Source organism: Anolis carolinensis, chromosome 4 (genome assembly GCF_035594765.1).
Source record: "Anolis carolinensis isolate JA03-04 chromosome 4, rAnoCar3.1.pri, whole genome shotgun sequence".
NCBI lineage: Eukaryota > Metazoa > Chordata > Lepidosauria > Squamata > Dactyloidae > Anolis > Anolis carolinensis.
The window spans coordinates 42,019,613-42,033,411 of NC_085844.1; the positions used below are offsets into that span (position 1 = coordinate 42,019,613).

The 13,799-nt window shown below is 42.4% G+C and overlaps 1 protein-coding gene across 11 annotated transcripts in view; it reads right to left on the minus strand.

Moving 5' to 3' along the window:
* Nucleotides 1-13,799, minus strand: part of cspp1 (centrosome and spindle pole associated protein 1) — a 58,150-nt gene that overhangs the window by 24,858 nt on the left and 19,493 nt on the right. For 7 of the 11 annotated variants that reach the window (XR_506108.3, XM_062980287.1, XM_008108547.3 and 4 more), the window contains 4 exons: nt 13,266-13,333; nt 12,649-12,742; nt 11,726-11,783; nt 7,401-7,415 (listed from right to left, as the gene is read on the minus strand). Coding sequence is in view for 10 of the 11 variants with exons in the window: in XM_062980287.1 (XP_062836357.1) it covers nt 7,401-7,415; nt 11,726-11,783; nt 12,649-12,742; nt 13,266-13,333 (235 nt within the window). In the remaining variant the exon portion in view is untranslated. The remainder of the gene's footprint in view (nt 1-7,400; nt 7,416-11,725; nt 11,784-12,648; nt 12,743-13,265; nt 13,334-13,799) is intronic. The other 4 variants (XM_062980293.1, XM_062980288.1, XM_062980292.1 and 1 more) reach the window with 1 other exon arrangement.

Here is a 13,799-nt window from a genome sequence, read left to right on the forward strand (position 1 = left end):
GGTCAGCATCAGAAATACACTGAATTTCATCTTCCTAAAATAGCACTCTTTTATGGCAAGAAACAACACGGATTAGAAAGCACTGTGCTTCCTGTTATATTTTTCCAATATTGCCCACAACTGTGTTGTTGTATGTCTTTCGGGCTGTGTGGCCATGTACCTCACAACCTCTGAGGATGCCTGCCATAGATGTGGGCGAAACGTCAGGAGAGAATACTTCTGGAACATGGCCACACAGCCCGAAAGACATACAACAACCCTGTGATCCCGGCCATGAAAGCCTTCGACAACACATTGCCCACAACTGCTTTTTTGAGTACTTTTGGCTCCTTTGTAAGATTGTTAATGATAGAGCACCATGAAAAGACTGAAGATACCATCACCAGGGGCTTTGAGGGAAGAGACAGTGTTTCTTTTCTTTGCTGCCTCTGGCTCAGCTCCTGAGGACTCACTCTTTGCAGAACTGAGACCGACTCTGTGAAGGAAGGTCCTGCAAGAACACCTGCTTGCCTCCAGAGGAGGGGACATAAAAGGACCATGCCTGCGGGGATGGGGTCACCACCGAAGGGGGTTTGCCCCTTTGGGGGAGCCACATGGGGTCACCGCGGAAGTGGGTTCGCTCCTTTAGGAGAGCCACTTCAGGGGTGGCACAAGGGCAAGGGCCTATTCTTTTGCTTGGCTTTTAACATCTTGCTTTTAACATCTACCTGCCTGTTCTATATAAGGTTTTTATTTGCCATCTGTTATCCTACCCATATAGGAAGGATGTATTTTTTGCAAGGAGGGAGGGAGAACCCAGAATCGTGGTGTAGCCATGGGAGTCATATAAGGCAGGAGGAGATGCGGAAGGAGACAGTTTCAATACCAACAAAATGAGGAAAGAAATAGTGCTTACTGCCCCTAAATAGTATCCTATAACTCAGGGGTCCTCAAACTTTTAAAGCAGAGGGCTGGTCCACGGTCCCTGAGACTGTTGGAGGCCCGGACTATAGTTTGAAAAACAAAACGAACAAATTCCTATGCACACTGCACATGTCTTATTTGTAGTACAAAAACAACAACAAAAAATGAAAGAACAATACAATATTTAAAAATAAGAATTTTTTTAACCAACATAAACCTACCAGGATTTCAATGGGAAGTGTGGGCCTGCTTCTTGCTGATGAGATAGTCAAATAAATTAGGATTGTTGTTGTTGCTATGTGCCTTCAAGTCATTTCAGACTTAGGGCAAGCCTAAGTCTAAAACTGAGGGCAGGTGCCAGATAAAAGACCTTGGAGGGCTGCATCTGGCCTCCGGACCTTAGTTTGGGGATTCCTGCTATAACGTATAGCCTGTATACAGGGTAACAGCCCCCTTAGGTTGAAAATGCTGCTCTTGAATGCCAGGTTAGTAAATGGAAAAACAACTGCCATCCAGGACTTAATTCTGGATGAGCATGCTGACCTGGTATGTATCACAGAGACCTGGCTGGAGGAGACTGGAAAGGGGTTAATCTCTCTCATATTTGCCCACCAGGATTTTCTGTGCAGCAGAAGCCACAGGCAAACCCCGGGGGGGGGGGGGGGGAGGCTGGGAGGTGGAGTCGAAGTAGTCTATCATGATTCCATCCCCCTGACCAGGTTCCCCATCCTACAGTCAACAGAGTTCAAGTGAATTTACCTAAAGTTGGGTGACTGGGACGGAATGGGGATTCTGTTGGTGTACCGCCCACCCCACTGCTCAACAATCTTCCTTCCTGGGCTAGCTGGGGTGGTCTCGGGGTTGGCGTTGGAGTCTCAGCAGCTAATAGTGCTAGGAGACTTCAACATCCATGTTGAGACTGCCCTGTTGGGAGTGGCTCAGGACTTCATGGCCTCCATGACTATTGCGCCAAATTGCTATGTGTGTGTGTGCAAAGAAATCCTTGCAAAGTTGGTTTGCAAAGGGAACTCTGCAAAAGAGCCGAGCTCTTTTTGCAGAGGCAAGGCCACGCCTAAAACAATGTATCTGTTTGATGGCAGGTGGCTGGGATTGTCAGTTGGAATTTGAGCTTCAAGAGAGAGCACAGAAAGGGACATGCTCTCTCTAGCTACGGTCAAGTAGCTGTTTTGAATATGCTATGCTGTATATATTGATGCTGATTGATTGGTTATTGATCTTATGCAACTACATGGACATTGTATGATTGCAGAACTGTTTATTTAATTTCAACTCAACAAGCAAGAGTAAAGTTCCTTTGTTCTTTTAAATTCCTCTGCCTGGTCTGAGTCTTTTGCACATGGTGTTAACTGGACGCTACTGATTCCGTATACTCTCACCTGGTAACAATGACAACCATGGGTCTGTCTCAGGTGGTGTCTAGTCCTACCCATGCTGCGGGATACAATTTGGACCTTGTTTCCTGTACAGGAGAGGATGGTTATGGTGGTGTGGAGGAACTGGCCACAGTTCCATTGTCATGGACCGATCACTACCTCGTCAGGTTTAGATTCATTGGGACTTCAAACCTCCGCAGGGGTCAGGGATCAATTAAGATGGTCTACCCCAGGAGGCTTATGGATCCGGATGGATTCCTGATGACTCTTGGGGATTTTCCTGTCACCTCAGCAGGCAATTCTGGCAAAGCTCTGGCTGACCTCTGGAATGGGGAAATGATCAGTGCATTGAACACAATCGCTCCTGATATGTCCCCTCTCATGGAGCAGAGCCAAGCCAGCCCCTTGGCTTTCCAAGGAGTTGGCGGCAATGAAGCAAGTGAAACAGACACTAGAGTGACATTGGCGGATAACTCAAAGTGAATCTAACTGAGCATGGGCTAAAATGTATTTGAAAGCCTGCTCCGTGGCAATGGAGGCAGAAGAGAAATAGTTCCTTGCTGCCACCATTGCATCTGCAAGAAACCATCTAGCTGAGCTGTTTTGAGTGGTCAGAGGGTTATTACATACTAGTTCTCAAGGGGAAATCCCTGACAATTCAGCAGCTCTCTGTGATGAATTTACATGGCACATTGCAGATAAAGCGCTCAGATCTGTTCCGACTTGGATGCTGTTATTGATACAGTTCCAATGGATGTAACTTTGACTCCTGCTTATCCAGTGTTGATGGGTACCTTTCAATTTGTGCAGCGAGGACATGGAACAGGATCCTTGGAGAGGTGAGAGCTATCACATGTATTCTAGATCCTTGCCCTTCCTGGCTGATCAAACAGGCCAGAGGAGACTGACAGAATGGGTGAAGGGTCAATGCCTCCTTGGAACAAGGCAAAGTTCCAATTTGCCTAAAGGAGGCAGTTGTGGGGCCTATATTAAAAAAGCCATCCCTGAATCCCTCTATAATGGATAATTATTGGCCAGTGTCCAACCTCCCCTTTCTGTAACATCTTGAAGTGTGTGGTGTCCTCCCAACTCCAGGGATTTCTGGATGAGATGGGTTATCTAGATTCATTTCAACCTGGTTTTAGGCCTGGCTATCAAACGGAAACAGCTTTTGTCACCTTGGTGGATGACCTGCGGAGAGAACTAGATAGGGGGAATGTGTCCCTGTTGGTTCTCCTGGATCTCTCAGCAGCTTTCAATATCATTGACCATGGTATCCTTCTGGGTCATCTCGCTGGGATGGGATTGGAAGACAATGTTTTACAATGGCTCCAGTCCTTCCTGGAGGGCCATACCCAGAAGGTGGTGCTGGGGGGCTCCTGTTTGAACCTCTGGCCATTGACCTGTGGAGTTCCTCAGGGTTGTTTTGTCCCTCATGGTGTTTAACATATACATGAAACTGCTGGGAAAGGTCACCCAGAGTTTTGGAATACGGTCCCACCTATATACAGATGACACTCAACTCTACTACTCCTTTTCACCTAAAGCCAAAGAAGCTGTCCTGATCCTAAACCAGTGCCTGTCATCAGTAATGGATTGGATAAGGGCAAACAAATTGAAACTTAGTCCAGACAAGACAGAGGTACTCCTGGTCAGTCGAAAGCAGACCAGGGAATAGGGATCCTGCCTGTGCTGGATGGGGTCACACTCCCCCTGAAGACACAGGTTCACAGTTTGGAGGTCCTCCTGAACTCGGCACTGAACCTGGAGGTCCAGGTGTCGGCAGTAGCCAGGAGGGCCTTCACACAATTAAACATGTGCACCAACTGTGCCTGTTCCTTGGAAAACTGCTGGCACACACCTTAGTTACATCCCGTCTGGATTACTGTAATGCACTCTACGTGGGTCTGCCTCTGAAGAATGCTCAGAAACTTCAACTGGTCAAAAGAGTTGCAGCAAGGTTGCTCACTGGGGCTGGCTACAGGGAGTGGACACCTCCTCTCCTCTCAGTTTCAGCAGCTCCACTGGCTGCCAGTCTGTTTCCGGGCACAATTCAAAGTGCTGGTTATGACCTTTAAAGTCCTAGATTGTTCAGGTCCAGGCTATTTGGCTGACCACATCCCCTTGTACAAACCTTCCCGGGCCCCGCAATCTTCAGGAGAGGTCCTTCTCTCGGTCCCACCTCCACTTCAAGCTTGGTTGGTGGGAGCAAGAGAGCAGACCTTCTCAGTGGCTGCCCCTCGACTCTGGAACTCCCTGCCCAGAGAAGCCAGAATTTAATACTGTTTTAATGTTTGTATATTTGTATATTTTAAGTTGTACTGTAATGCTTTTATTTGTGAGCCGCTTTCAGTCCCTGAATGGAGAGAAAAAGCGGGATGCCAGTCAAGGTGGTCCCAGTGGTGATCGGCACACTGTGTGCAGTGCCTAAAGACCTTGGCCTGCACTTAAACACAATTGGCGCTGACAAAATTACCATCTGCCAGCTGCAGAAGGCCACCTTACTGGGATCTGCATGTATTATTCACCGATACATCGCATAGTCCTAGACACTTGGGAAGTGTCCGATGTGTGATCCAGTACAACAGCCAGCAGCGTGTCTGCTGTGGACTCATCTTGTTGTGTTTCAAATAATAATCATAATAATAATGGGTGACATCTATGGGTTCCAGGCTGCAGGAACAAAACAACACAAACTCATCTAAAAGTTGCTAGAATTAACTTATAATGATCTAATAGATGTAAGACTACAACTCCTATAATCCCTCATCACTGCCTATGCTGTCAATAGCTGTTTGGACTTGAAGTCTAAGAACATACGGCCTGCTACATATACTTCCCAGAAAATAACTGTGGTTATTTTCAGAAGGCACTTTCGTGTCTACTTTAATTACATGTTGATGTGGCAGACAGCCAAGTTGAGGAAGAGTGCATTTTTGTGAATGAAATCCTCAAAAAAAATTTAAACTGAAAAAACAAAAATTTAGGAGTTATCTGTAAAATCAGAAGTTTTGTCCTGGACAAGGCAACAAAAGACCTGGGGAGAAGCATATAGAGACAGGTGCTAGTACTGGAATTTGGGTTACATCTTCCCTAACCCATTGGTAGATACTTCCATCACAACATTTGGTTGGACAAACTAGTAATGAAGAGAATTGTTCCAACACTAATCATCAGCATTCTTGTTAATCTTATAAAATCTAGAGATAAAACCAGAATTTAATTTAAAGGAGATTAATGTTGAAACATGTTCAATAAACATTTCTAAAACATTAGCAATTGATGAAAGCCCAATACTTATATACAGTAGAGTATCACTTATCCAACATTCGCTTATCCAATGTTCTGGATTATCCAACGCAGTCTGCCTTTTAGTAGTCAATGTTTTGTAGTCAATGTTTTGTAGTCAATGTTTTCATTGTGATTTTTTGGTACTAAATTCGTAAATACAGCAATTACTACATAGCATTACTGCATATTGAACAACTTTTTCTGTCAAATTTGTTGTTAAACATGATGTTTTGGTGCTTAATTTGTAAAATCATAACCTGATTTGATGTTTAATAGGCTTTTCCTTAATCCCTCCTTATTATCCAACATATTCACTTATCCAATGTTCTGCCGGCCCATTTATGTTGGACAAGTGAGACTCTACTATATCATTATTTGGCTTCAAGTTGACTCTGACTTATGATAACCTTATGATAACAGAGATGATAAGACTTATTCAGAGAAAGTTTGCCTTTTTTTCCTAAGATAGACAGAATATGAATTGTCCAAGGTAACCCAGTGGGTTTGTATAGTTCAGCAGGTCTCCCAGAGTCCCAGCCAAACCACTTTATCATGCTAGACAAGATCCTCAAATGTTATAAAACCATCAAATATCAAAGTCAGAATATAACATGTCATTGTATTTCCAATTTCTATGTTTGGCTATGAAAATTGGATAGTAAAGAAAGCTGACTGGAAGACATGAATTCTGTAGAAAAAGACAATTTTACAGATGGACAGACTCAAACAAGTAAGCCATGGTCCTGAATCTGCAATACCAGGAGGTTTGTTTATGATAGAGCGATTTGAAAGTCTCTCTTTCATAGGGTCACCTGAAATCTAAGTCTAGTTAATATTTATAACAAATACGTACATGTTATTGGTTTGAAGCATATTTAAGCTTCCTTTAGTTGCAGTTTGTTAATGCTTCAATACAATCTATACTACCTATTTGCTAAATAAAAATGTTTGTTCTATGTCAAGGCATTGAATGTTTGCCTTATATGTGTAATGTGATCCGCCCTGAGTCCCCTTCGGGGTGAGAAGGGCGGAATATAAATACTGTAAATAAATAAATAAATACATTTATTGACAGTTTGAAGAAGTAGAAAAGAAACAGTATCATGCACCGCATTGAAAAAGCATACAGGTTCCCAAACTATCCTGTTAAGTACAGTAGAGTCTCACTTATCCAAGCTTCACTTATCCAAGCTTCTGGATTATCCAAGCCATTTTTGTAGTCAATGTTTTCATTATATCATGATATTTTGCTGCTAAATTCGTAAATACAGTAATTACTACATAACATTACTGCATATTGAACTACCTTTTCTGTCAAATTTGTTGTATAACATGATGTTTTGGTGCTTAATTTGTAAAATCATAACCTAATTTGATGTTTAATAGGCTTTTCCTTAATCCCTCTTTATCCAAGATATTCGCTTATCCAAGCTTCTGCCGGCCCGTTTAGCTTGGATAAGTGAGACTCTACTGTATCCCATTTGGCAGCCCAAATGCACTTATTACTATTTTATTTTTATTTTTATTTTTTACTCTCACAAACATCAGTGCAATATGGAAACTCTCCGTGGATTTTGCCAGAAGGAATACAGTTTCTATGTTTATGTATACAATGTGATTCGCCCTGAGTCCCCTTCGGGGTGAGAAGGGCGGAATATAAATACTATAAATAAATAATAAATGTGCAAACTTTTCCTGCATCTTTCATCATACTGGTGAGCAAATAAGTGCTAAGAGCCTGGAACCACACATGCCCAAATAGGCACTAGATACACAACTTATAACAAAATAGCAATAAGTTAAAGTGTTTACCTTTTCTTCACTTAGCTGCAAGACAGTATATATATAAAAAGTTAGTACTTACTTACAATTCAAGTACACATAAAACAAGTTTAAATTTTAAATTTTAAAAGTTCTGTTTAACACAGAGTTCATGCCTAATTGACTTATTGAGGCATCTTGAAGCATACTTGAATTATGATACGTCAAAAAGAATAGTTGCTTACCTGTAACCATGTTTCTTCGAGTGGTCATCTGTAAAATTAGCACCTGTGATTGTAGATGCACCTGTGCAGCAATCAACTGGAAACTATAGGCTATAGGCTTGTGGCTGTGGCCCCGCCCAGCCTCCACAGGAGGCAATATAGGCCATGCAAGGGGTGCAGCCTCAGTTCCCTTTCGCTGCTGTACTTTGGCTCGAGGACTGAGCATGAATTGCGGGGAGGATGGGTGGGGAGGTGCTAATTTCACAGATGACCACTCAAAGAAACATGGTTACAGGTAAGCAACCATTCTTTCTCCTTCATGGTCTCTGCTGAAATCAGCACCTGTGATAGAATAGCAAGCCACAAACCTTGGATGGTGGGCATCATGCCAGTGCTGAGAAGAGTACTGCTCTGCCAAAGGTGGCGTGCCTCCTCGACTGGACATCCATCTTGTAGTGGGCGGTGAATGTGAGTGGAGTAGCCCAGATTGCCTCCCGGCAGATGTCTTGCAAAGGGACTCTGTGGAGGTACACTGCCAAAATGACAACAGCCCTTGTAGAGTGGCCTCAAAGGTGGGGAGGAGGATTTCTGCCTGTCATCCGATAGGCCAGCTTAATTGTGGAAACCACCCATGCGAAGAGGCATTGCGGAGAGACAGGCAAACCCTTAGCATCATTTCAATACTTCAAGAATAGTCTTGGGGATTTTCTGAACTCCTTTGTTCTGTCCAGGTAGAAGGCTAATGCCTTACGGACATCAAGGAGATGCAATACCCATTCCAAATCTGTTGACAGGTCTTGGGGAAAAAAAGCAGGAAGAATTATATCTTTACATGGAAGGCAGTCGCAACTTTTGGGAGGAAGGCAATATCTGTTCTCAGAACAACCAGGGCAGAGGAGGGGAGACTGGCGGTCGGAGATTCCTGTACCCTCTGAGGAAGAGCTGTACAAATCTAGGCACTTACCATAGCGATGAAGGAGCTTTGCAACTCCTTCCCCACTAAATTCTGCCACTTGTCCTCAACCAGCCAATCACCCCTTCCCGCAGCTGCGCAGCACCGCCAAAACGCTGCATTGCCAGCCACACCCCCATTGTTGGAAACAAATGGTTGAGGAAGCAAGCTTTCTCCTATCCTTTGTTCATTTTTAATTCCAAAACATAATGTACTTTCTGGATAACCCTCATAGGATCGATGCGTGGATGGGCGATGCACAGCTTCGATGATGTTCGCTACTGGTCGGGAAAGTGGCAGGGATGGACTCATCATGCCATGAGGCGAAGGAGGCCGAGCTCTGGGTTGCGTATGCAGCCGTCCTGGATTGTCAGTAAGTCCGGCAGATTTCCTAGAGGAAGACACTCTCCTGCAGCCATCGAGCTCAGGAGCGTAAACCAAGGCTGTCGTGGCCACTTTGGTGTTATTACAAATGCATCAACATTGTTGGCGTCCATCTTGGCAATCACTCTGTTGAGGAGAGGGATAGGTGGAAAGATGTACAATAGAGGGCCTTTCCAGTTGTACAGGAAGGCATCCTCTAGACAGCCCTGTTGTGCGCCCTGCAGCATTCTGGAGCAGTAGAGGTCGCATTTGGTGTTCTCGGGGGCTGCGAACAAATCTATGTTTGGCTGACACCACCTCTGAAATGCTGCTGTGCGAGGACGAAGCCACCACTCGTGTTGAGACCCACTCTGCTGAGCTCGTCCGCCGTGCTGTTGTCCTGGCCGGGGAGATGTATGGCATCAAGTATTATGCCCCTGGGGAGGCACAAGTTCCAAATCTCCAGCGCAAGGCGGAGGAGGGTCTGAGATCAAGTGCTGCCCTGTATGTTGAAATACCAGACTGCTGTCTTATTGTCTGTACAAATCTGAACCACCCAACCAAGGATGGAGCGCTCGAATGCATGCAGAGCCTTCTGGATTGCCATGAACTCCAGAGCATTGATGTGGAGCTTGGTGTTGGCTGCTGACCAGCACCCATGGGCTATCTTGGAGCTGGAGTGGGCTCCCCTTCCCTGAAGGGAGGCGTCGGTTGTAATGACTGTTGAGGGCACAAACATTTCTGTGCTTCGTCCACCAGTGCAATGAGCAGCATACCCTATGTGGGGCAGATAACATCCAGCTTTGTCTGTGTCGAAGAGGATCGAACACGTGAAGGAACCACAACTGAAGCAGGCGGAAGTGCAGCCGGGTGAATGGTGTGACCGCTGTTGTTGAGGCCATGTGCCCGAGTGTGGACTGCCCATGCTTGGCACCCACAGATGGTGATTAGATTATCCGCAGGACAGCAGATCGAAGATTGGTGCTGATTTCAGCAGAGACCACGAAGGAGAAACGTTTTTGTGCCACCAGACTTTTGATAAAGGCTGGGCTTTGACATACTACACAATGCTTGTATTAAGTAGTTTAAGGGTTTCTATAGAACAAATTTTAGTATTTTAATATTTACCATTTAAACTTATAAACTGTTTTTTAAACTTGTATTCTTTTAATATATTATTAGTCACTTTCAGTCCCACTTTCACAATCATCAATAATATTAATAAGGACAATGATGATGATGGCGACGGGGATGCAAAAGAGATCTCAGCACACAGAAGTATTTGTTCCATTTGACAAGTCAGGCTACAATCATATGCTATTTACAAAGTAAGAACCCCCACTGAAATCATTAGAACTCACTTCTGATTACAGATATACAAAAATACACTCAAAGTGCAAGAATGTTTCAAGCTGCTTTTTGGCTTAATGGAATTTGGGATCTGGTAACGAGGCAGCATTCATAAAGGAAGATACAAGACAGAAATGGCAGAATAAGCAAATAACAACAGGCTGATGGCAGGTGCTGCAGCCAGGATGTCTGGAGTTGGGCTGGATGAATACATTAGGCATCAGGCCCTTGCTGGCCTCTACCCTCAGTGGAACTGTTACTGTGCTGCTTTCTGAAGAAGAATTAAGCAGCTGATCCTAAACGTTCTTTTCTTTCCCAAAAAAAGGATGTATAAAAGCAGAGATTGCAGAGGCAATCCTTTTGGGCCACACGGGATGGAAACACAGGGGCAGGGATTTCACTATGGAATGGAGACATGGAGTGCTCCAATACAGAAAATTCTCCAAACCAACCACAGCCTGTTCTATGTACAAGGAGACTTGGGGTTTCTGAATCCTGATCATTCAGCAAGTAGGGATGACAAGATAGGAATTGGGAAACATTTGTCCTTTTGCCCAAAATATATGACAACCTTCAGTTAGTTCCTTACCAGCACTAGCACTATGTACTATTTATCTATTGATGCAATGTACCTGAAGAGTGTTTGACTATCCTTCCTGAGACAGTGCTTCCTGTTTCTTACAAGAAATAAGCCACATAGCCTCTACTTCATAATGGCATGCAGAACACAGTAATAATAATAAACCAAATAATGATGTAATGAAGTACCACACAATAAGGGCTCATGACACTTTTGATTTTATCTTTCTCACAAAAACAAAAAAGATGATTTTGTTGTGTATAAAAGCCCATTCTTCCCACCAGTTATAGCTACTAATTCTATGTGAAACAGCTTCTTGGCAGAATAGGGGCATTTTTAGGGAGCTAGATCATTTATCGAGTTCAATCGCACTTGACACACCAATACAGAGGTCACAGCGCTAACTGGAACTGCAGCAGCTCAAAAACTTAAAATAGTAGATAACACAGATCTAATTTATACCAAAACTTTGCTTTCTTTTTAAGTTTCACCCACAGAATACAAAAAACCCAATCAATTAAACATAGCCTGAGGATGAGCTGAATAAATCTCTCTTATAAAGCATTCTAATCAGGATCACTGAGAACTGACAATATCCCCCAAGAAGGCATATAAAGTTTATCTTTTTCCTTCCCAGGTAAGAAACTATAGTTCCCAAAACTAACAATTCCCAACTTCAAATGGTCAAATTAAGATTAATGCATCCATCTGGAGAAGCAAAACTAGGCACGTAGCTACGAGTCTAAAATACTGGGATCAAGTATTACAAACAGTATTATTAGAATTTGCCTAAAACAATTATTTAGTGTAGAACCTTTGAAAGCCCTAACAATTAGCCCTAACAATAATATATCAGACCCATTTTATATCAGTTAGCCAAAATAGAAAACAGCGGAACATCACTCACCAGTTTCTCAGGGTCTAAAGCTCCAGATGCAGCAACCCGGAGCTCAAGCTCCTTTTCACTATTAAAATAGATAAACAAACTCAATATATCAACACACTGCAGTTTTTCCAAAAATATACATACCACACTTTCTCCAAGGAACATAATTCTAGCATATAAAGGATTATCTCATTTCAGCTCTGTTGTGTCAGCCCATAATGATTTACCCAAAACTACTTGTTAAGCCTCAATGGTCCAGTTATTTGAGCCAGCATCGCCATTGAGCTGACATGCTCAATTGAGCTGAATGCTCAGTTTTAAAGATGAGGTATATGTGGTGTCATAGATGTTGGATTCCAGATCCCATAAGCCCCACTCAGCATGGCCAATAAATCAGAATGACAGGTGTTATAGTTCAGAATCACCAGGAGAAACACAAGCTGCTGCATCCAATAAACTAGATTGTCTTTGGTTTCTGACTTAAACAAAAGGAATTAAGATTACAAACACTATCTCAGCCACCAATTTTAGATTTTGGAACGTTTTAGGTTTTGAGAAAGATATAGATATATTAAGATATAGAATTAAGGGTTATATCAAATTGCTGGATGATTCATAATTTGAGAGATAAATGCTGTGATACTAGAAAGCTTCTAGACTGAAGCTACCTAGATCCATTAAAAAGGTGCCAACTCACTATACACGATCAGGCAACACTAAGCATAGGATAATTAGAAAAGTCATGATTTTTCCACTAATAACCATACTGTACACTCAAAAAGACATGTCTCTCCAAGGACTGGTTCAAAGTTTACAGTGCAGTTTGGGTGGGGGTTCTAAATTTCCAATAATAGTCGTATCACTTCATGCTGCTGGTGATAATAAAGAGCTTCCTTTCATAGTTCTCAACTGAAATTATTATTTGCCCAATAGCCTTCCATTACCATTTCTTATTTCTCCGTTGCTCAGCAATCTGCTCCATTAATTCTTGTCTATATTGTTCTTTTCTTCTCTGAATAAGCTCTCTGTCTTGGCCTCCTAAAACAGAAGCAACATGAATACCCACAACTTTCTCTCTTACTGTCTTATAACTTCAGAAAAAAAATATGTAATAGCTTTCCCATCACAGACCAAGACATCACTTCCATACTATTTGGAAAATAATTTCCCACTTTAATGACAGTGAGCTGTATATCTACTAACTGCCTAGTGTGCAACCAAGAGAAAATGCAGTTTTCATCACAATCGGCTTCCCTATAATTTGCAACAAGGAACAGCTGAATTAGGAAAGAGAAGCAATCCCAGAATAGGGCTCCACAAGAAGACATTCTAACAGAATGGATGTGACAATTAGAGATAGATGAAGAACTTAAACTAACAATTCTCCTACGTACTTGAAATATACATTTTTCTTGAATCAATTCATTTTTAAAAAGCACTAAGCAAATAAATAAAATCTCTAAATTTCATACATCAATTTACCTAGAAGACCCATAAGAAGCACTGAATATTATAAATTTCATCCGAATACATTTTCAGCAACTAGATTTTCCATACATACCAATTATGAGTCCTGTGGCATATGGTGGTTGCTGCGGCTGCTCATTAATAGGGGAATTACCTTGACTTCTGTAATAAGAGAGAAGTGAAAAGATAATGAAAATAAAAGTCATGCCAAAATTATGCATCATTTTCAGGATTCTTCAGGCCAAGATTCTCCAGGTTTGCCCCAATAGCTTGTATCGTGAAATCCCTGATCAAATTCAAGGAATGAAAACTTTGGTTTAATATTATAGGCTTCAGAATTAGAGAAATCAGATTCTGCACCACATTTGTAATGTAATTCCCAAGAGAAACAGATTTTCCAACCATGTCAAAGTGTAGAGATTCATGTTACTATGGATAATCATTCTAGGAAGACTAAAGGAGAAATTCACAACCACTGGAATATTCCTTTGTGTCAGTTGACCAATGCAGGAGACCAAAATTCCAAATTTGTTTAAACCTGTCTCTACTTCATTGTTTTTTTTTTAAAAAAAATTATCCATGACAATTATTCATAGGAAGACGGGCATTTAATTTTTAATTTATTGCA